This window comes from Coregonus lavaretus (genome assembly GCF_964263955.1).
Source record: "Coregonus lavaretus genome assembly, chromosome: 16".
In the NCBI taxonomy this organism is placed as follows: Eukaryota; Metazoa; Chordata; class Actinopteri; order Salmoniformes; family Salmonidae; genus Coregonus; species Coregonus lavaretus.
Window position 1 is genome coordinate 24,134,131 of NC_140003.1, and position 24,084 is coordinate 24,158,214.

At 47.1% G+C, this 24,084-nt stretch overlaps 1 protein-coding gene across 1 annotated transcript; it reads left to right on the forward strand.

The window, feature by feature from the left end:
* Positions 1 to 343: 343 nt before the first annotated feature.
* Positions 344 to 23,534, forward strand: LOC311143766 (uncharacterized protein; the record flags this gene model as incomplete). Its single annotated transcript, XM_084179645.1, has 6 exons — positions 344 to 2,208; positions 15,172 to 15,361; positions 17,438 to 17,636; positions 20,889 to 21,487; positions 21,653 to 21,798; positions 22,715 to 23,534. The coding sequence occupies 6 exons, from the start codon at positions 344 to 346 to the stop codon at positions 23,532 to 23,534; spliced, it is 3,819 nt and encodes a 1,272-aa protein (XP_084035771.1).
* Positions 23,535 to 24,084: the final 550 nt, after the last annotated feature.

Below are 24,084 nucleotides of genomic sequence, written 5' to 3' on the forward strand. Positions count from 1 at the left end.
CTCCGGTGTTGATCTTGAATCGGTCTCGAACACAACACTGATCAACATGTTTTTGAAAATAATATTTATCTCATTCATAACATGTACTGTATGTACATTATGGAATGTATTTGCCATTTCAAGGATTATCTCAACAACCCTCAGTGTCTGTCCTTCAAATGAAATTCCTGAAATGTATTAGTACAGCTCACGTACAGATGCACTGTGGCAGTGTGTGTGTGTGTGTGTGTGTGTGTGTGTGTGTGTGTGCATCTCCCAGCTCATTCCCCTGTGTCTCCTCTCTGTCCTTTAGGGCCAGTTTCCCGGAGCCTCTCTCTGAAGTATGGTGGCTCATACTGCAGCCATGCCGGACGTGAAGGCCCCTTCACCATGTGATTACTCCTCAGCGGGCTTCTCCCCCGGCCACGGCCCCGCGGGCTACACCTGCACCGCTGGTCTCACCATGGACCTGGAGCCCTGCCTCAGCCTCACCGACCTGCCCCTTCCCCAACCCCTTTCTGGCTTCAGAGGCCACAGCGTACCCCCCTACCCTCCTTACCCAGGCCAGTTCCCCATCATACCCCGGTGTAACAGCAGTGCCCTGTTGACTAACCTTGGCCTCCGTTACTGCTCCACCAACAGTGTGCAGCACCCACCCAGAGGTCCTGACTCTGGGCTGGGGTTGGGGTCAGGGTTAGGCCTGGGGCCAGACCACGCAGGGCCCTGTGGGAACATGAACCCAGGCAGCGGGACTAGACTCTACCGCAGCATGGAGAACCTGAACTGGAGTCATTCTGTGTCTGAACCAGGCCTCTACTCTTCCCCCTATAGCGCCCCCTACAGGGGCAGCATGGACAGTGAGTTCATCTTCCGCTGCACTGCCACCAGACACTGGTACAATGGGCCTCCAGTGGGGACAGGGCCCCAGGGCTACAGTCCTGAGAGCCTGGCCTTCTACCCCAACGCTCGCCTGGGGGGAGGTCTGGGAGGTCTGGGGAGGAAGGAGCTGCCCCTCTTCCACCAGTGGCTGTTCCCTGTCGTGGATGACTGGGGGGTGAACGCTACCACCAACGCCAGGAAGGGGTTAAGGGAGAAGCTCCGCCTCCAGAGTGCCCGGGCAGCGGCGGAACCCCTGAAGCCTCTTCGACCTCAGATAACCCCAGGCAGTACCACTCCCATCCTGGGGGGGTGCTCAGAGAGGGACTTGTCACCCTACCAGGGGTACGTTGAGAGACACCTGTGTGTCCGGCGCCTCACCAGCCCTGAGGAAATCAAGAAAGAGGTTCTGAGACGCCTGCAGCTCCACCGGCAGAACAGCACCCCGAACCTGGCCCTCCACGCCTCCCATGAGACCCCTCAGACCCCGGACATGACCAAGTCCTACACCACCGATTCCATCTCTGTCACTGGGAGTAGTGCAGAGATAATAGCCGAACGCAAGAAACCCCCCATGGGCCGCCTGCACATCCCCACCTTTGAGGAGTTTAAGAGGATGCGGCAGAGAGAGGGAGACAGTGGACAGACAGAGAGCCAGGGTAATTCTACTACAGTAACAGCTTCAATAGACCAACAGCCAGAGCCTGGTACTGGCAGTCAGACCCCAGGAACAGGCAGAGACTGTAAGACTCAGACAGCTAGATTGGGATGGCGAGACTCTCAGTCTCCCAGTGTGGGAGAGAAGGAGGAGGAGAGGGGGAGCGGAGGGAGGACAGGTAGTGGAGAGATGGAAGAGAGGGGGAGCGGGAGGAGGACAGGCAGTGGAGAGGCCAGGCAGAGTGACAGCTCCCCTGGGGCTCCCCCACCACCACCCTGTCATCCAGACATAAGAGCAGAGGAGAGTGTGATGGTGGTTGCTCCAGCTCCCACAGCCAGTACTACCAACTCAGCCACTCCCATCTTTACCGGCCCTACTCCCCAGCCAACAGCCAGCATTCAGACCACAGTCTCTACAATGGCTATATGTACCGGCCCTACTCCCCGCTCTCCCCTCCAGCCCTCCAGTCAGACCCGGGGGGAGGGGACCATGGACCATACCCAGGCCCAGAACAGCAGGCCCAGTGTGGAGCTCACTGTCCCCTTCCCTCCTCCACGCAGGGAGAGTGCTGAGGGCCCCTCCAGCTGCTGCCCAGCCCTGCTCCTGGACAGGACTGATCTCTCCAGCTACGGAGCCAAGATTTACAAGATGAAGGATGGCTTTATCGGATCAGCCTTGGACCTCATTAAGAAGAGGTTAGTAAGAAGGTGGAGTTAGGGGTAGTTGTCATCATCAATATGATCATCAATGGGTAATATTGTACAGTAATGAGCTGTTTATCTAACTCAGTTTGACTCCTTATCTTGTGCTACTTACTTTGTGGAAGTTATGCATACTCAGATGAAAGGTACAATTCTAAATGAAATGCAATATTGAACCTTAGCCATGTAAAGAAATCATTAACTAGAAAACCCATTTATTTACTAGTTTGTCAATCTGTGTAGTCTTCATTTAAGATGAACACATGCTTTTGATAAAAAGCTTGTTTTGAAATCTTGTAATGCTCTTTGATGGCTAAGTTGAAACTCATGGGTTCCCAGCAAACATGACCCCATTGACCCATGTGGGTATTCGGTGGGCACGGGTTAGCCCACACCAAGCCCACATCAGAGCCCAACACAGGCTAGCCCACACCAGCCCGACACTGGGTAGCCCACAACAAGCCCAAAGCAGGCTAGCCCACACCAAGCCCAACACTGGCCAGCCCACACCAAGCCCAACACAGGCAAGCCTACACCAGCCCAACACAGGCTAGCCCACAACAAGTCCACACCAGCCAAACACAGGCTAGCCCACACCAGCCCAACACAGGCTAGCCCACACCAGCCCAACACAGGCTAGCCCACACCAGCCCAACACAGGCCAGGCCACACCAGCCCACCACAGGCCAGACCACACCAAGCCCAACAGGGGCTAGCCCAGACCAAGCCCAGCTAGAGGCGGGGGCTCATTAGAATATTTGGGAGCGTGGTTTGCACACAGTTCTTTTTGTGCAAACGTTACTGAGTGTCACGATCGTTATGAGATGAAGCGGACCAAGGCGCAGCGTGATAAGCGTACATTCTTTATTGCGTACACAACACGAACAAAAACAACAAAACGATACGTGAAGTCCTAGGTTATACACAAAACCTTACGGAACAAGATCCCACAATAAACTGGTGAAAACAGGCTGCCTAAGTATGGTTCCCAATCAGAGACAACGAGCTACAGCTGTCTCTGATTGGGAACCACCCTGGCCAACATAGAAATAAACGATCTAGAACAAAACCCATAGGAAACTAAACATAACAAGTCCACACCCTGGCTCAACATTTAAGAGTCCCCAGAGCCAGGGCGTGACAGTACCCCCCCCCCCCCCCCCCCCCCCCCAAAGGCGCGGACTGCGACCGCGCCAACCAAACACAACAGGGGAGGGGCCGGGTGGGCATTCCGCCTCGGAGATGGATCCGGCTCCGGGCGTGACCACCACTCTCCCTCTACCCCCCCGTAGCACCCCTGGTCTGGTCTGGCCCCGCTGGCCGGAGCTGGACTGGACACCGGAGGAGCGGATTGCTCTGGCTCCGGCGTGGAGCAGGCACCGGTGGAACAGGCACGGACCGTGCCGGACTGACGACGCGCACCACTGGCTTGGTGCGGGGAGCAGGAACGGGCCGGACCGAGCTGGCGACGCGCACCACTGGCTTGGTGCGGGGAGCAGGAACGGGCCGGACCGGGCTGACGACGCGCACCATTGGCTTGGTGCGGGGAGCAGGAACAGGCCGGACCGGGCTGGCGACGCGCACCACAGGCTTAGTGCGGGGAGCAGGGACGGACCGTACTGGGAACACACACCACTGGCCTTGTGCGGGAATCAGGAACGGGCCGGACCGGACTGGTGACACACACCACTTGCTTGGTGCGAGGAGCGGGACTGGGTTTCCTCATAAACCTCCGCTCCCTCTGCTGCCTAACCAGTTCCTCTCGCCGTGTCTCCACACTCTCCTTCTCCCTCGTGACCAGTGGCCCCCGTAACCTGGCGGCCTCCTCTGCTAACCTGCTGAACCGCTCTATCGCGGCCTCCTGCTGCCTCGTCGTCCACGGCGTGAGCCCCCCCCTAAAAAAATTTTGGGCTTGTCTCTCCCCTGTGAACATGGCCTCCATGGCTCTCGCCAGACTCTCACTCCTCTCCTCCCAAGTCCATCCTCTCTCCTCTTCACGCTGCTTGATCCAGTCGTGGTGGGATCTTCTGTCACGATCGTTATGAGATGAAGCGGACCAAGGCGCAGCGTGATAAGCATACATTCTTTATTGCGTACACAACACGAACAAAAACAACAAAACGATACGTGAAGTCCTAGGTTATACACAAAACCTTACGGAACAAGATCCCACAATAAACTGGTGAAAACAGGCTGCCTAAGTATGGTCCCCAATCAGAGACAACGAGCTACAGCTGTCTCTGATTGGGAACCACCCTGGCCAACATAGAAATAAACGATCTAGAAGAAAACCCATAGAAAACTAAACATAACAAGTCCACACCCTGGCTCAACATTTAAGAGTCCCCAGAGCCAGGGCGTGACACTGAGTTTGCTGTTCCTGTTTAAGTGTTCCGTTGTGTGATGCCCAATTTTTCTTTATCTTGTACACTGCCAATGATAAAGTCTTTAAAAATACTTAAATAAGTGCATGTGATATATGACAAACTTAAAATGTTATCTTGTAAAAAATATTAACACAACATGCAACAATTTCAATGATTTTACTGAGTTACAGTTCATATAAGGAAATCAGTCAATTGAAATAAATAAATTAGGCCGTAATCTATGGATTTCACATGACTGGGCAGAGGTGCAGCCATGGGTGGGCCAGGGAGGGCATAGGCCGACCCACTTGGGAGCCAGGCCCACCCACTGGGGAGCCAGGCCCAGCCAATCAGAATGAGTTTTCCCCACAAAATAGCATTATTACAGACAGAAAGACTCCTCAGTTTCATCAGCTGTCCGGGTGGCTGGTCTCAGACGATCCCACAGGTGAAGAAGCCGGATGTGGAGGTCCTGGGCTGGCGTGGTTACACGTGGTCTGCGTTTGTGAGGCCGGTTGGACGTACAGCCAAATTCTCTAGAACAACGTTGGAGGCGGCTTATGGTAGAGAAATGAACATTCAATTATCTGGCAACAGCTCTGGTGGACATTCCCACAGTCAGCATGCCAATTGCACTCTCCCTCAAAACTTGAGACATCTGTGGCATTGTGTTGTGTCACAAAACTGCACATTTTAGAGTGGCCTTTTATTGTCCCCAGCACAAGGTGCACCTGTGTAATGATCATGCTGTTTAATCAGCTTCTTGATATGCCACACGTGTCAGGTGGATGGATTATCTTGGCAATGGAGAAATGCTCACTAACAGGGATGTAAAAAAATGTTTGCACAAAATTTGAGAGAAATAAGCTTTTTGTGCCTATGGAACATTTCTGGGATCTTTTATTTCAGCTCATGAAACATAGGACCAACACTTTACATGTTGCGTTTATATATTTTTTCAGTATACAGTGGGGAAAAAAAGTATTTAGTCAGCCACCAATTGTGCAAGTTCTCCCACTTAAAAAGATGAGAGAGGCCTGTAATTTTCATCATAGGAACACGTCAACTATGACAGACAAAATGAGAAAATAAAATCCAGAAAATCACATTGTAGGATTTTTAATGAATTTATTTGCAAATTATGGTGGAAAATAAGTATTTGGTCATTAACAAAAGTTTCTCAATACTTTGTTATATACCCTTTGTTGGCAATGACACAGGTCAAACGTTTTCTGTAAGTCTTCACAAGGTTTTCACACACTGTTGCTGGTATTTTGGCCCATTCCTCCATGCAGATCTCCTCTAGAGCAGTGATGTTTTGGGGCTGTCGCTGGGCAACACGGACTTTCAACTCCCTCCAAAGATTTTATATGGGGTTGAGATCTGGAGACTGGCTAGGCTACTCCAGGACCTTGAAATGCTTCTTACGAAGCCACTCCTTCGTTGCCCGGGCGGTGTGTTTGGGATCATTGTCATGCTGAAAGACCCAGCCACGTTTCATCTTCAATGCCCTTGCTGATGGAAGGAGGTTTTCACTCAAAATCTCACGATACATGGCCCCATTCATTCTTTCCTTTACACGGATCAGTCGACCTGGTCCCTTTGCAGAAAAACAGCCCCAAAGCATGATGTTTCCACCCCCATGCTTCACAGTAGGTATGGTGTTCTTTGGATGCAACTCAGCATTCTTTGTCCTCCAAACACGACGAGTTGAGTTTTGGTTTCATCTGACCTTATGACATTCTCCCAATCTTCTTCTGGATCATCCAAATGCACTCTAGCAAACTTCAGATGGGCCTGGACATGTACTGGCTTAAGCAGGGGGACACGTCTGGCAATGCAGGATTTGAGTCCCTGGCGGCGTAGTGTGTTACTGATGGTAGGCTTTGTTACTTTGGTCCCAACTCTCTGCAGGTCATTCACTAGGTCCCCCTGTGTGGTTCTAGGATTTTTGCTCACCGCTCTTGTGATCATTTTGACCCCACGGGGTGAGATCTTGCGTGGAGCCCCAGATCGAGGGAGATTATCAGTGGTATTGTATGTCTTCCATTTCCTAATAATTGCTCCCACAGTTGATTTCTTCAAACCAAGCTGCTTACCTATTGCAGATTCAGTCTTCCCAGCCTGGTGCAGGTCTACAATTTTGTTTCTGGTGTCCTTTGACAGCTCTTTGGTCTTGGCCATAGTGGAGTTTGGAGTGTGACTGTTTGAGGTTGTGGACAGGTGTCTTTTATACTGATAACAAGTTCAAACAGGTGCCATTAATACAGGTAACGAGTGGAGGACAGAGGAGCCTCTTAAAGAAGAAGTTACAGGTCTGTGAGAGCCAGAAATCTTGCTTGTTTGTAGGTGACCAAATACTTATTTTCCACCATAATTTGCAAATAAATTCATAAAAAATCCTACAATGTAATTTTCTGGATTTTTTTTCTCAATTTGTCTGTCATAGTTGACGTGTACCTATGATGAAAATGACAGGCCTCTCTCATCTTTTTAAGTGGGAGAACTTGCACAATTGGTGGCTGACTAAATACTTTTTTCCCCCACTGTATATGTATGATAGTAACAACTTTGTTGTCTTTCTGATACAATCTATCAAGTTCCCTTAATACCTTTAAGGCTTGAAAATAATCAAATTTATGCATTGAATTAAATTGTAATAAATACATTCTAATAAAATTAATTCCTATTAAATTGAAAAAGCGCATCGGCCCAATGTGGGCAGCCTACATGGGGCCAATGTTTTTGCTGGGAAAAGATGGCCATATTTCAGGCAAAGTGAGTGCTGCCTTCACCAGATATGGGCTGGCAACACTGGGTAAATGTCTTGGGGGCCGATGTGGAGCCGATGAGCAAAGGCGCATTGGCCCAATGTTGGCAGCCTACATTGGGCCAATATTTTAGCCCGCATTGGGCCCACATCGTGCTGGGGTGTGCTGTAGTGTTTTTCTGCAGGGGCGACATTAGAGTTAGTGTTGGCATTGATTAATCACAGCTTATTGTGAACAGATGTTGGAGCAGACAGGTTTGGCTACCAGAGGAGACTGTTGTGGCTGTGCCAGGGTCTCCCATTTCCAGTCTGACACATCATCTCCATAGCAGACCTACCTGGGTTCAAGTAGGATTTGTAATCTTTCACATACTTTGAGGGTTTGTCTTGAGCCTGATGGATAGGGTATGCACTTTTGGGACTATTGCATTGGTTCCATTGCACTAGGGTAGTTCCAACAAGAACGTCTTAATACCGTTTGAACCCAGGTCTGAGAAGAGTTAAACTAGAGAAGAGTTAAAGGAGTGTAAGTGTCAGTGGTGACTATGAGAGAAATGGATAGCCTTGTATTCTTCTTTCTCTCATGTCATAAATGGCCCTCTCCCTGACAGTCAAAGTCAGGGTGCTCCACTGTGCTTGTTCTCACCCATAGATATCACTGTGTCTCTCACCTCTCTCAGACAGTGCTATAGAGGTGATGATGGATGATACAGACTGCAGACTGAACTGCATGATACCACAGAAGATATACAGTGCCTTGCAAAAGTATTCATCCCCCTTGGCGTTTTTCCTATTTTGTTGCATTTACAACCTGTAATGGATTTTTATTTGGATTTCATGTAATGGACATACACAAAATAGTCAAAATGTCTGAAGTGAAATGAAAAAAATAACTTGTTTCAAAAAATTCTAAAAAATAAATAACGGAAAAGTGGTGCGTGCATATGTATTCACCCCCTTTGCTATGAAGCCCCTAAATAAGATCTGGTGCAAACAATTACCTTCAGAAGTCACATAATTAGTTAAATAAAGTCCACCTGTGTGCAATCTAAGTGTCACATGATCTGTCACATGATCTCAGTATATATACACCTGTTCTGAAAGGCCCCAGAGTCTGCAACACCACTAAGCAAGGGGCACCACCAAGCAAGCGGCACCATGAAGACCAAGGAGCACTCCAAACAGGTCAGGGACAAAGTTGTGGAGAAGTACAGATCAGGGTTGGGTTATAAAAAACTATCAGAAACTTTGAACATCCCATGGAGCACAATTAAATCCATTATTAAAAAATTTAAAGAATATGGCACCACAACAAACATGCAAAGAGAGGGCCGCCCACCAAAACTCACGGACCAGGCAAGGAGGGCATTAATAAGAGAGGCAACAAAGAGACCAAAGATAACCCTGAAGGAGCTGCAAAGCTCCACAACGGAGATTGGAGTATCTGTCCATAGGACCACTTTAAGCCGTACACGCCACAGAGCTGGGCTTTACGGAAGAGTGGCCAGAAAAGCCAAAAGCCACGTGGGAGACTCCCCAAACATATGGAAGAAGGTACTCTGGTCAAATGAGACTAAAATTTAACTTGTTGGCCATCAAGGAAAACGCTATGTCTGGCACAAACCCAACACCTCTCATCACCCCGAGAACACCATCCCCACAGTGAAGTGAAGGATGTTTTTCATCGGCAGGAACTGGGAAACTGTTCAGAATTGAAGGAATGATGGATGGCGCTAAATACAAATAAAGGAAATTCTTGAGGGAAACCTGTTTCAGTCTTCCAGAGATTTGAGACTGAGACGGAGGTTCACCTTCCAGCAGGACAATGACCCTAAGCATACTGCTAAAGCAACACTCGAGTGGTTTAAGGGGAAACATTTAAATGTCTTGGAATGGCCTAGTCAAAGCCCAGACCTCAATCCAATTGAGAATCTGTGGTATGACTTAAAGATTGCTGTACACCAGCGGAACCCATCCAACTTGAAGGAGCTGGAGCAGTTTTGCCTTGAAGAATGGGCAAAAATCCCAGTGGCTAGATGTGCCAAGCTTATAGAGACATACCCCAAGAGACTTGCAGCTGTAATTGCTGCAAAAGGTGGATCTACAAAGTATTGACTTTGGGGGGGTGAATAGTTATGCACGCTCAAGTTTTCTGTTTTTTGGTCTTATGTCTTGTTTGTTTCACAAGAAAAAATATTTTGCATCTTCAAAGTGGTAGGCATGTTGTGTAAATCAAATGATACAAACCATTTTAATTCCAGGTTGTAAGTTAACAAAATAGGAAAAATGCCAAGGGGGGTGAATACTTTCGCAAGCCACTGTACTATATAGGTGGTGTGTTTGCCAGATAGGAAAGCTATGTGACATTCTGTACATTCAAATATTACACTCCTCACACATGTTGGACATGGGGCATAGGGGACAAGGGACAGGTGGAGGTTTAATCGTTTTTCATCCTCATGCTTAGGAATTGCTAGAATTTATGAGGTAGCTTTTACCAAGTGTATTATTACATGTATGTAGGCAATTTTGCTAATATACAGTATGTATATATTCGAACACTACATTTATTCTTAATGGGTTTTAATTTGACCTCCGTTACGTAGCCGTGATCTTTGTGAATATTTTATTAGTATAAAGTTGGTAATTAAAAATGAATCATTTTCTAATGTTATGCGTGTACCCCAAGGGTCTAGTTTTAACCACTGTTTCTCTCGACTCCACTAAACAAGTCTTGTGTTAGCGCTCCTCTGTGTCCCATACAGACTTACGATCACAATGGCTATCGAACTGTGGCTAGTCTGATGGGTTTTTCACAATGCTTTTCCCATGTATTATACTGGAGTGTACACCTGATGGGATGGTGGAGCAGGAATCTATTAACGGTGGGAAGTTCTAGAACAGTGCTCTTGGGTGTGCTTAGTGTGCATTAAGATGTGGTCGCTCTCGCTCTCTCCTATTGACAAATACACAGGTTAGGTTTGGGTGTGTTTTTCTTTATCCTAACAGGGCCTTTAATATTTAAAGACATTAACAGAGAGATTACAGAGAGAGTCACCATCCATGTTTAGAATATACAGTATGGATTCCTTATGAACAAACATGATATGGCTATATGGCGACTATATACTAATTTCAACATCACATTATGCCGCAGGCAGAGACAGTGCCTTCGGAAAGTATTCAGACCACTTGACTTTTTCCACATTTTGTTACGTTACAGCCTTATTCTAAAATTGATTAAATTGTTTTTTTCCCTCATCAATCTACACACAATACCCGATAATGACAAAGCAAAAACAGGTTTTTAGAAATGTTTGCTAATTTATACAAATAACAAAAACGGAAATATCACATTCACATACGTATTAAAACCCTTTACTCAGTACTTTGTTGAAGCACCTTTGGCAGCGATTACAGCATCGAGTCTTCTTGAGTATGATGCTACAAGCTTGGCACACCTGTATTTGGGGAGTTTCGCCCATTATTTTCTGCAGATCCTCTCAAGCTCTGTCAGGTTGGATGGGGAGCGTTGCTGCACAGCTATTTTCAGGTCTCTCCAGAGATGTTCGATCGGGTTCAAGTCCGGGCTCTGGCTGGGCCACTCAAGGACATTCAGAGACTTGTCCCGAAGCCACTCCTGCGTTGTCTTGGCTGTGTGCTTAGGGTCATTGTCCTGTTGGAAGGTGAACCTTTGACCCAGTCTGAGGTCCTGAGCGCTCTGGAGCAGGTTTTCATCAAGGATCTCCGTTCATCTTTCCCTCATTCCAGACTAGTCTCCCAGTCCCTGCCGCTGAAAAACATCCCCACAGCATGATGCTGCCACCACCATGCTTCACCGTAGGGATGGTGCCAGGTTTCCTCCAGACGTGATGCTTGGCATTCATAATGGCCAAATAGTTCAATCTTGGTTTCATCAGACCAGAGAATGTTGTTTCTCATGGTCTGAGAGTGTTTAGGTGCCTTTTGGCAAACTCCAAGGGGGCTGTCATGTGCCTTTTACTGAGGAGTGGCTTCCGTCTGGTCACTCTACCATAAAGGCCTGATTGGTGGAGTGCTGCAGAGATGGTTGTCCTTCTGGGAGGTTCTCCCATCTCCACAGAGGAACTCTAGAGCTCTGTCAGAGTGACCAGAGTGACCAGAGTGACCATCGGGTTCTTGATTTCTTTCCTGACCAAGGCCCTTCTCCCCCGATTGCTCAGTTTGGCCGGGCGGCCAGCTCTAGGAAGAGTCTGGGTGGTTCCAAACTTCTTCCATTTAAGAATGATGGAGGCCAATGTGTTCTTTGGGACCTTCAATGCTGCAGAAATGTTTTGCTACCCTTCCCCAGATCTGTGCCTCGACACAATCCTGTCTCGGAGCTCTACGGACAATTGCTTCAACCTCATTGCTTGTTTTTTTCTCTGACATGCACTGTCAACTGTGGGACCTTTATATAGACAGGTGTGTACCTTTCCAAATCATGTCCAATCAATTGAATTTCCCACAGTTGGACTCCAATCAATTTTTTGTAACAATCCATTTTAGAATAAGGCTGTAATGTAACAAAATGTGAAAAAAGTCAAGGGGTCTGAATACTTTCCTAAGGCTCTGTATCATACACAGTCCATGAGCTAATAAATTAAGTTTCAGGTTATTACCCCACATGCATCATCTACAGGCTGACAGGTAATATCTGGAAGGAAAGGTTTTATTGACAGTTATTCCAACTGGAAGGAAGGATACGCACCAGTGTCTGGTTTTATTGCCTCTTTCTAGGCTATATCCAAATGGCACCCTATTCCCTGCATCAGGGTTCCCTAATAGGCATCCCGCATACCAAATTCAACCCGCAGGTGATTTTATTGGGCCCACCAATTTTTCAGAGCAAAAATAAATCAAATAAAAAATAATGATAATTTATATAATTTTTGTTGTTGGGCAGAAAAGACTGTAAAATCACCAGGAAATCACCTCAAAGTGATTTTAATTTAGGAAATCTGTTCCCACGTATTCCCACACATAAATAGAGATGCATATGTGATCCTATTCAAATGTAATCAAGGTTTGAAATGTCAAATACTATATCTGTTTGGGATTCTTGAGGTCAGTTTGCAGTGTACAAATTATTTATAACTATGTTCCGGCCCCCTCGACCATCCACTCAATAAAAAATCGGGCCACGGATTAATGTAATTGGGGACCCATGCCCCACATAGTGCACTACTTTTGACCAGAGCCAAATGGGAATAGGGTGCTATATAGGGAATAGGGTGCCATTTGGGATGCAGTCCTAAAGAAGGGCCATATTAATTATTCCTGTTATGCCCATGGCACCTGCACCATCTGAAGATTAAGGGTTCGCTTTGTTGTTGCTTTGTTGCATTTTAAAGACTTCAAAACATTAGCAAATGCTAGTGACTGTTGCTAGTGTGTAGGTCAGTTGGTGTGTGTTTGTGTGTGTGTGCATACGTATGTGTGTATGTGTGTGCGTGCGTGTGCGTGTGTGTGTGTTACTAATGGGAAGTTCGGCTCTTTTTACTGACTCTGATCTTTTCAACTCGTTCAGTCAAAAGATTGAATCTTTCGACTCATTTCGTTAATTTGAGTCAGTAATGCCCAGAGCATGCAAGACCCTCTACCGGCGAACGATGAACTGAAAACTCGAAACAGTGATGATTCTACACGCCTCTCGTTCACGTCATTCAACATGTTCAATCCGACCTGCTTCACCGAGCAGCGCAGAGCTGTTGAGCAGAGTTGTTGTGAAGGAAGTTGTCAAGGAAGTGAGTTGGTGTTTATACAGGACCTCCCGCCCCCACCTACCGTCAACCAATCATGTCAATGCGGAGCTATACGGAGCTATACGGAGCCTTCCGCATTGTTACAACATTTGAGAGGCGCACTGTGATGTGGTACAGAGCTTGATTTGGCCTCTGCATGCCTCAAGAGGCTCCGCAATTGCGTCACACCCTCCATACAAAGCATAAATTGGCTTTTAATCCTGCTGTAGAACTCATTGCAGCCAGCAGGTCAAACGAACGACTCAAATTAACGAGTCACTCCGAAAAACGAATCATGAGCATTGAGTCAGTAAAAAAAAAATATTTAAAAAATAACAAATCGTTCGCGAACTGAAGATCACTAGTTCGTGTGTCTGCTTGTGATCGTGTGGGTCTCTGCAGGTGTGTGTATTTTCTCTGATTGTGTTTTCTCTGATTAGTGTGTAACGGCAGCGCAGTCAGATTTTACTCTGGTTTGAGACGTCAGCAGTAGGAGATCTCTGGATTATTTGTATGCTAATGACGGGTCCATGACGAGTTGAGTACTAATGAGTTAGAGAGGGAGGCTTCAGACAGGGGGTCTCAATGTACTGTTTAGAATTAGAATAATAGAATACACAAGGTGCAATTTTGAAATTTGGTTGTGCATCAGCAGTCACTCAATTGGCTGATGTAAAAAAAAAAAAATGGATTGGTAAATTAGTCTAGTGGCCAGCTATCTAAACTTGTAGTAAGCATGGTCTAATTACCGACCGGCCTGGGGCCCATTGATCATCAGTTATCATATTAAAAACTGCAAACATTTGCCTCCACCCAGTGGAAAAATGAGTAGAATTGCATGAAATTAGTTATACAATTGCAAAATCTTCTCTCCACACCATGGCATAATCTGTAGAATTGCAGTAAACTTGCTTTAAAACTGCAAAATATTCTGTATGACCCATGGCAAAATGGGCAGAATTCCAAGAAATTAACTTTAAAATGTAATTTGCTTGCAAGGTGGGGAGGGGGTATGGATGTGGGTACGCATACCCAAGAGCCACTGCGGCCCCTCATGATGACTTACGTCAAAGTTGCCCATCCCTGAAATACACAAACAAACATGATGTAAATAATGACTTTCACGCATTGATGATTGACAGAAATGAATAAAATGTAGAATATTGCAAATGATTAGAGTACAATTTACATCCCTGGCCAAATTGCTAGGCTATTTTCTTGCCAGCAGAGATACAATTAAATGGAGCTTTGGGAAGGAAATTGTGATTTTCCTTCTCCATTGTCTGTGTAGTGCAGTCAATCACAATGTGACATGTGAACGGACGGCATGATTGTGGCAGGCAGACTGATCTGTTCTCATGTTCATTCAGCAGTTAGCTCATACTGTGTGTGCGTGTGTGTGCATGTGTGTGTATGTGTGTGTATGTGTGTGTGCATGCGCACATACATGCATGTCTGTATGGAGAGAGCTCAGGAGCAGGCAATGTCCTTGGGTGCGTACACACACAAGGCTGATACATGCTCAGAGCATGGCTGGTCAGCACTCAAAGGAACCAGAGGCAGACAGAGAGGCAGATGTGTGATGCATGTAGAGAGCTGTAGAGTGAGGGAGGTAGCATCCTGCCATCCTGCCCAGTGGTCCAGGAGTTCAGGTGTTAATGGGAATTGATGCGTCAAATTACCCAGCCCCTGAGCCCCTCTGCTGGGGAGAGAAGAAGGAGAGGAGGGGGAGAGGTCCCTGGAGAGGGAGAGAGGGAAGGGAGGAGGTGGGGGGAGGTCTGATAAAACTGAATGATTTGGATGGTGGGAGGAGAGGAGAGAGGTGCCAGGAATCATAATTCTATCCTCTGCCATTCTGCCGTCTCTAACACCCCTCATCTCTTCCCCTCGCTCCCTCTCTCTCTCTCTCTCTCTCTCTCTCTCTCTCTCTCTCTCTCTCTCTCTCTCGCTCTCTCTCTCTCGCTCTCTCTCCCCTCTCTTCTTTCCCTCTTTCTCTCCCCTCTCCCCATCTCTCTCCACCCCCCCCCCCCCCCCTCTCCCTCTCTCTCTCTGTCTCCAGCTGCAGTGCAGAGATTGCAGCGGCGGAGGCCCCCGTCAGGCTGTCAGGTGACCAGGACGACAGCACTGACATCACCGCTCCCCCGCCGGACTGTCACTCCTCTGCTGTTTCCATGACAACCACGACGGCCTGCGGAGCGGAGTCTTGCGATGAGCCTGTAGCAGAAAGAGAGGAACTAGCTGCAGAATGTGTAAGGAGAATCTCTCGCTCTCTCTCTCCCTCCCCCTCTACCTCTCTCTCTCTCTCTCTCTCTCTCTCTCTCTCTCTCTCTCTCTCTCTCTCTCTCTCTCTCTCTCTCTCTCTCTCTCTCTCTCTCTCTCACTCACTCCATATGCTGGGGATAGTGGTGGGCTGTAGCACACACACAGACAGGGGCATGTGAGAATGGTTAGGGAAGAACAGAACAGAATAGAGGGATTGCGTATCTAGGCAGGCAGGCGGACTACATACACACACACACAGCCAGGCAGGCAGAGGTATGTGATGAGCCCCTGACAACTGCAGGCATGCAGGCATGCAGCTACTGCCTCAGTCTCAGCGTCTTCCTCCCAGCTCAGCTCTGCATCTGCCTGGGAACAGGACTCCGCAGAGAGAGAGGATTGAAGAGCAGGTTCATGGTGGTAACTAACTGGGCTTCTTCATCTAATCTTTGTGCTGTGCTGCTCTGCTGGCTCGGCTGTCTGTCTGGTCCTCTCTGTGTGAAACGCAGCTACCCAGCCGCTAGCCGTCCGTCAGTAGCTGTCGGTGCATTGTGTTAATTTGTGCTATAATCCGAGCAACACGTCTTAGCCTCTGCTGGGGTTGAGGTTACAGCAGCATCATCGACAGCCAGGGTCGTTGGGTTTATGGCCGTCATGTATTTTGTATGAGGAAGGATGCTATAGGTGAGAACGAATGCTAACGTTGTATATTCCAACCTTGCTTTTTGCTCATAGTCATTGTTGCTGTTGCATGCACTGGTTTATTAAATGCATGGAGAATGGCTGTGCATGTTTCCAGTAATGGCCAACTGCAATTCATTAGTACCCGCATTGAACTGCGTCATTAATTGTTCTGTGCGATACTAGAGCCTTAGCTACATGTCTTATTTCCCATCCTCATCTTGTTGGATATGAAAACTTACCCCAATGCCCTTCAGTTTTATCCACAGTCATGTTGTTTATCATGTAACGGTCTGCAGCTATCTGTTGTTTATCAAGCTGATGCTAGGAACCACAGAATCTAGACATTAGCAGTTTGGGGGCCGATCAATGATGACCTGTCAATCAATGAGCTGCTATCACTCAATGCTGTCAATCCCCTAATGATGCTGAATGTGCGTCTGTAGAGAGTTGAGGGGTAAGGGGTGAAGGTTCAGGGGTTACGAGTCAGTCTGATGACCTTTCACCCGATCCATAGTTCCATAATGAGGCCCACCATGATGTATGCAGGAATAATTTGACAGACACCAACGCAATCCACCCAATCCATCCTTGAACAGCACCTAGCATTGGTGCCATTGTGTCAAGCTGTTATGCGTTGTTGGGAAATTCCATTGTTTATCTAAAAAGGATAGACTCTTCCTGTTGTCTCTGCTATTTGGGATATTTTCTGCAATCTCAAAGGCTTCCCTTGCATTCCTATTCCCTAGAATTCCCATTCCATTCCATTCCAAGGCTTCCCAAGTCATTCTGTGAAGGAAACAGATACAGATATGTGCCCTTAGTCTGTCTGTCTGTCTGTCTGTCTGTCTGTCTGTCTGTCTGTCTGTCTGTCTGTCTGTCTGTCTGTCTGTCTGTCTGTCTGTCTGTCTGTCTGTCTGTCTGTCTGTCTGTCTGTCTGTCTGTCGGTATGTCTATCTCAGTACATTCAACAATGAGAGCCTCTCAGAGTCAAGAGTGTCATGTTTAAAGTACAGTCTGTGTCTCAGGATATTAAACACAATTTCATTAGTCAAACCTACCAGGTTCAGAATGGATTAATATCTGTTGCAATTCAGCCCATGATGGCACCATTAACACGGGTAGTCTATGCTACAGAGAATGCTCTCTCAGGCCCCTGAGTGTATGATACAGTGAACCCACTTCCTATAGCCTCTCACATGACGCTTACATCTCTCTTTATTTCTCTCTCTCTCTCTCTCTCTCTCTCTCTCTCTCTCTCTCTCTCTCTCTCTCTCTCTCTCTCTCTCTGTCAACCTCTCTCTATCAACACTGACCATGCCTCTTTCAGCCAATAGCAGATGACATGTACAGTTGATTGACAGGTGTGTCTCTCCAATCAGCATTACTCTGGCCTGGGCTGCAGGCGCTCCAGCTCAGACGCAGCCTATGAGCCGGCCGAGTCGGTGAGGGCCCAGCGCGAGTGCCGCCTCCGGCCCCACTACAGCGACCCCATGCCAGCCGATGCCACCAAGCGCAAACATCTGGAGATGAAGATCGCTGCAGCTGCACGCCTCCACAGCCAGCGTCGGGACAGGGACAGTGGTGAGGGGAGCTACATATCAAAGATCCCTATTCAGCCCATATCAAGCATCCCTGTTCAGCCCATATCAAACATCCCTGTCTAGCCCATATCAAACGTCCCTGTCTAGCCCATATCAAGCATCCCTGTTCAGCCCATATCAAGCATCCCTGTCTAGCCCATATCAAGCATCCCTGTCTAGCCCATATCAAGCATCCCTGTTCAGCCCATATCAAGCATCCCTGTCTAGCCCATATCAAGCATCCCTGTCTAGCCCATATCAAGCATCCCTGTTCAGCCCATATCAAGCATCCCTGTTCAGCCTATATCAAACATCCCTGTTCAGCCCATATCAAACATCCCCGTTCAGCCCATATCAAGCATCCCTGTTCAGCCCATATCAAGCATCCCTGTTCAGCCCATATCAAACATCCCCGTTCAGCCCATATCAAGCATCCCTGTTCAGCCCATATCAAGCATCCCTGTTCAGCCCATATCAAACATCCCTGTCCAACCCATATCAAATCAACAGTCTAACTTAATCATAATCACACATTATCCTCAGGAATAGTATTTCCTAACACAAGTCTCTCTTCGTGTGTTAATTCCCCTTGACCAATCCTGACAACGCACCATTCCACAAAACTACCCACACGAGTCATCACACTCATCCTTCTCATCCTACTTACCGTTTGGGCAGTCTTCCCAGCGGCCTTGTCTGGCATGGAGCCCATGTTGTGCAGTCTAACAATGAGCCAGGTTAAGAAACCAACACCCACATGAACCCAACCTCAGTTCTACTGCCACAAACGTTATTATTCTTGAATGTGACCTCACTTACTCTCTCTAAAGTGCTGTCCTCATCTTTACATTATGGACCTCAACACTGCAGTGTGACTGTCTCTTTGCTATTGAAACATTCTGAATCACTTATTTAGAGCCTCAGCCCCCTCTCTGTTTTCCTCAGATTGTGTTCAGGGCAGCCAGCTGAATCACTGTAAAGGAGCTAGCTATCAAGTAGGATTTTAAATGGCAATCTTCAGAGGCCCTTACACTAACATACCCTGCAATTTTAAGATTGGGTCTGTTTTGAAGAGTAGGAGCCTATTAGTATTGTCTCTTCAGGATAGGGCTGCTGTGTCGAGTTATATAACAACATATTGTAGTTTTCTCAGAATGTTTGTGACCTTTCACTCCTCAATTCCCTTATTGATAACAGGGTAACACCCTGCACCCTCAACACAAAACTATCTGGCATGTTAGGGCATGTAAGTCTATATGCTATATGACAGGTTTTGGCATAAGGTCAAAACTGGCTCACAAGTGATTTTTTATTTTACCCCTATATACAGTACCAGTCAAAAGTTTGGACACACCTACTCATTCCAGGTTTTTATTTTATTTTACTATTTTCTACATTGTAGAATAATAGTGAAGACATCAAAACTATGCAATAACACATATGGAATCATGTAGTAACCAAAAAAGTGTTAAACAAATCAAAATATATTTTATATTTGAGATTCTTCAAAGTAGCCACCCTTTGCCTTGATGACAGCTTTGCACACTCTTGGCATTCACTCAACTAGCTTCATGAGGTAGTCACCTGGAATGCATTTCAATTAACAGGTGTGCCTTGTTAAAGGTTAATTTGTGGAATTTCTTTCCTTCATAATGCGTTTGAGCCAATCAGTTGTGTTGTGACAAGGTAGGGGTGTTATACAGAAGATAGCCCTATTTGGTAAAAGACCAAGTCCATATTATGGCAAGAACAGCTCAAATAAGCAAAGAGAAACGACAGTCCATCATTACTTTAAGACATGAAGGTCAGTCAATCCGGAACATTTCAAGAACTTTGAAAGTTTCTTCAGGTGCAGTCGCAAAAACCATCAAGCGCTATGATGAAACTGGGTCTCATGAGGACCGCCACAGGAATGGAAGACTGCTGCAAAGATTGCTGCAAAGAAAACACTACGAAAGGACACCAATAATAAGAAGAGACTTGCTTGGGCCAAGAAACACGTGCAATGGACATTAGACCAGTGGAAATATGTCCTTTGGTTTGGTCCAAATTTGAGATTTATGGTTCCAACCACCGTGTCTTTGTGAGACGCAGAGTAGGTGAACGGATGATCTCCGCATGTGTGGTTCCCACCATGAAGCATGGAGGAGGAGGTGTGATGGTGTGGGGGTGCTTTGCTGGTGACATTGTCTGTGATTTATTTAGAATTCAAGGCACACTTAACCAGCATGGCTACCACAGCATTCTGCAGCGATACGCCATCCCATCTGGTTTGCGCTTAGTGGGACTATCATTCGTTTTTCAACAGGACAATGAACCAACACACCTCCAGGCTGAGAAAGGGCTATTTGACCAAGAAGGAGAGTGATGGAGTGCTGCATCAGATGATCTGGCCTCCACAATCACCCGACCTCAACCCAATTGAGATGGTCTGGGATGAGTTGGACCGCAGAGTGAAGGAAAAGCAGCCAACAAGTGCTCAGCATATCTGGGAACTCCTTCAAGACTGTTGGAAAAGCATTCCAGGTGAAGCTGGTTGAGAGAATGCCAAGAGTGTGCAAAGCTGTCATCAAGGCAAAGGGTGGCTATTTGAAGAATCTCAAATATAACATATATTTTGATTTGTTGAACACTTTTTTGGTTACTACATGATTCCATATGTGTTATTTCATAGTTTTGATATCTTCACTATTATTCTACAATGTAAAAATAAAGAAAAACCCTGGAATGAGTATGTGTCCAAACTATTGACTGGTACTGTTTATTTTAGGAAATGTGTTTCTAAGTATTCCCACAAATAAAAAAATATGTGTGATTGTGTCTCAATGTAATCAAGGTATGAAATGATAGTTATCTTCAAATTCAATCTCTTTTTGGGCTTACTTGTATTCAATTTGCAGTGTACAAATTATTATAATTACTGTATGTTCCGACAAAAATCGGGCTGCGGCTGAATCTAGTTGCCTACCCCTGCCATATGGTAATGTTGACCTTATACTATTGACATTATTGCCAGAACAGGGGTCAAACCTTAGAGGTGAGGGGATGGTGTGGGGGTAAGATAGTTTTTTACATATCTGACCATGTTATCCATTTATATAATTTTGCGTTACAACAATGCGGGATTGATTGGAGACAGGGAGGTCTCTTGTACACCTGTTAACAATGACGTGTGACTTGAATCTAGCCCATAGGCATATTGTGTGTTTATAAACATTGGTTGGTCTAACCTGTGTGTGTGTGTGTCCCATAGCACCTGCCTCGGTGCGGGTGCGCTCTGAGCCCCGCGGTGAGGAGCGTCTTGGGGTTCTGGGCGTGACAAGTGCTGGGCATAACCGCTGGAGCACTGTGAGCAGCCTCAGTGCCGACAGCGGTGTGGTGGGCCTGTGTGATGACCGCGACGATGACGATGAACCCCGGAGAGTACATCGCAGTGGAGGGGCAGAGGTAGAACGGGTGGACAGTGGGATTGGACCCTGCCTGGCCCGCGGCTGGAAGAGACCCTCTAACTCCCTCCGGGCCTGGGAGGCCCAAAGACCCTGCCCAGACTGTGGCCAGAGAGACGGGCATGGGGTGGCCCGGACGGACGGGGAGGGTACCAGTATGTGTGAGCGCTGCTCCAAGTTGAGGACGGAGAGGAAGGAAGCCATCTTGGAGTTCCTGAACACTGAGTCAAGCTACGGGGAGGACCTGAGGATCATCAAGGAGGAGTTCTACTGTCCCATGCAGAGTGCCGGGCTGCTGACCTCAGAACAACTGACTGTGGTGTTCAGCAACGTTCAGGAGCTCATAGACGTCAATGAACGCTTCACTGAACATCTGCAGGACAGCATCGATCAGGCCTTCGACCAGGTGAGGTGACACTTTTGAACCTAGACCACCAGTCAGCTCAACAAATGTTTAAAATTATCATGCCAATCTCATAGGCAGCAAATCGTTACATCCATGGCTCTGAATTTGAGTTGTGGTTACACAGTGATCAATGTAATCATTGTCATTGTTGTTGTTCCCTTTCAGGGAGATGAGGACCTCCTAACAGTGTGCATTGGAGAGATTTTCCTGGAGTTTGTCAACATGCTGCCAGCCTTCCAGACATACTGCCTGCAGCAGTCCATCTCTGTCAACATGCTCAACACCTTGGAGAAGGAGAAGGAACTGCTCAGGTAAAGACTGTGTAAAAGTGCACTTCAAAGACAAATAAGGGAACTTTGGTTTTTATTTTTCCTAATTCAAGATTGAGATCAAGATAACATTTACACCAAATGTATTGTATAGAACATTTCCACTGACCAGAATTCTCTGCGCTCTTGCCCTCTTCTGTCCTCCGAGGACTGGAACAATAACTTTGAACCCTAAGTTCCCACTACGCTGTGTGGAACTTAGTGGAAGAGACGGAAAGTTATCATTAATTCATAACTAGTCCTATTTTGAGAACGGTGCTGAAGTCAATACTTTTTTTAGATCCAGCCAACTACATCACATCTCACCCATAATGACTCAGCCTGCCTTGTCTTCCCACTGGGCACAGATATCAGTTCAACGTCTAGCTTTGATTTACATATGGTTGAATTGTCAACTAACGTGAATTCAACATGAAATCAACAAAAAATGTCACCATGTCATTGGATTTAGATTTAAAAAATATGAATTTCCCTTACGTTGATGACTTTCTTTTAAATCACATTGAATTGTTTTGTTGAAATGACGTGGAAACAACGTTGATTCAACCAGTTTTTGCCCAGTGGGTTGTGATTCCCACTTCTCTCAAATTTTGAATTAGGTCTGAGACTCTCTGGCCTACCATTGCAATTAAACAGTATGCTAATATCATTCTCTGTCTCTTTATTTCTCTTTCTCTTTCTCTCTCTCTCTCCCTCTCTTTCTCTCTCTTTCGCTTTCTCTCTCACTCTTTCTCCCTCTCCCTCCCTCCCTCCCTCCCTCTCTCTCTCTCTCTCTCTCTCTCTCTCTCTCTCTCTCTCTCTCTCTCTCTCTCTCTCTCTCTCTCTCTCTCTCTCCCTCTCTCTTTCTCTCGCTCTCTCTTTCTCTCTCTCTCCCTCTCTCTCGCTCCTCGCCTCCCAGGATCTTCCTGGATGTCTCCCAGAATGACAATACAGCCCTGCGGCGTATGAACCTGCGGTCCTTCCTCATGGCCCCCCTCCAGAGGGTCACCAAGTACCCCCTCCTGCTGAGCCGCATCAGCAAGGCCACCACAGAGTGCCACCCGGACCACGCCCGGCTCCGAGAGGCCAAGAGCCGTGTAGAGTCACACCTGGAGCACATCAACATGAAGACCAAGCAGGAAGGAACCCTTACCTGGTCGCTGCGTTCCTTCCGCCGTGACAGCCGCAAGAACCGCGAGGTCATCAACATTGAGATGCGAGAGATGTCCATGAAGACGGTGGGCTGGGCCAGGGAAAACACACGCTTCGTCATGGAGGGGCCCCTGCAGCTCTCCCAGCCCGCAGACGGACAGTGGGTGAAGAAGGGCAGTAAAGGCCTCAAGTTCCAGAACGTCCAGAGCCTGCTGATGGTTCGTACGCAGCGGCCTGGGGAGGGGCTGTCTCCGACGGACGGCGGGGCTATGGTGGAGCAGCAGGAGCACGGTGTGTGGGATGGTGTGATGGTGCTCATCAAAGACAAGAGCAGCGGCAAGTTCACTGTGCTCAGAGAGCCCATCCGCCTAGCCAACTGTGTGGTGTCGGCCGACCCTGACTGTGAGGACACCTTTGAGGTGCTGGATATACGGAAGGAGGCCTTTGTTTTCAGGGCATCTGACAAATCCCGCACGCAGCAGTGGTTCCGGCAGATCAAGAGGTATACCCGTGACCTGGGACCATGGAGGAAGAGGCGTAACGCGCTCCCCAATATCATGATAAACACAAACCAGGGCAGGTCCTGAGACTGAACCCTGGGGAACACTGTTTTACTCTTTGGCTGGATACCAGTGTAAATAGACGTACTACTCCTGCAAAAAGAACTGACCATGCTTCTGGATGGTGGACCAATTGTTTCTGAAGTTTTAGTGTGGGGCTTGTCTGAGACTTGTGAGGTTCCATGTTATGATGAGGATAGCACTTTTTTCTAAGAAAAACTACAAGTGCACCATATTGTAACGAAACGTATGAAGATATACACTGGACAAAAATATAAACGCAACATGCAACAATTTCAAAGATTTTACTGAGTTACAGTTCATATAAGGAAATCAGTCAATTGAAATGAATTAATTAGGCCCTAATCTATGGATTTCACATGACTGGGAATACAGATATGCATCTGTTGGTCACAGATACCTTTAAAAAAAAGGAAGGGGTGTGGATCAGAAAACCAGTATCTGATGTGACCACTATTTGCATCATGCAGCGCGACACATCTCCTTCGTATAGAGTTGATCAGGCTGTTGATTGTGGCCTGTGGAATGTTATCCCACTCCTCTTCAATGGCTGTGT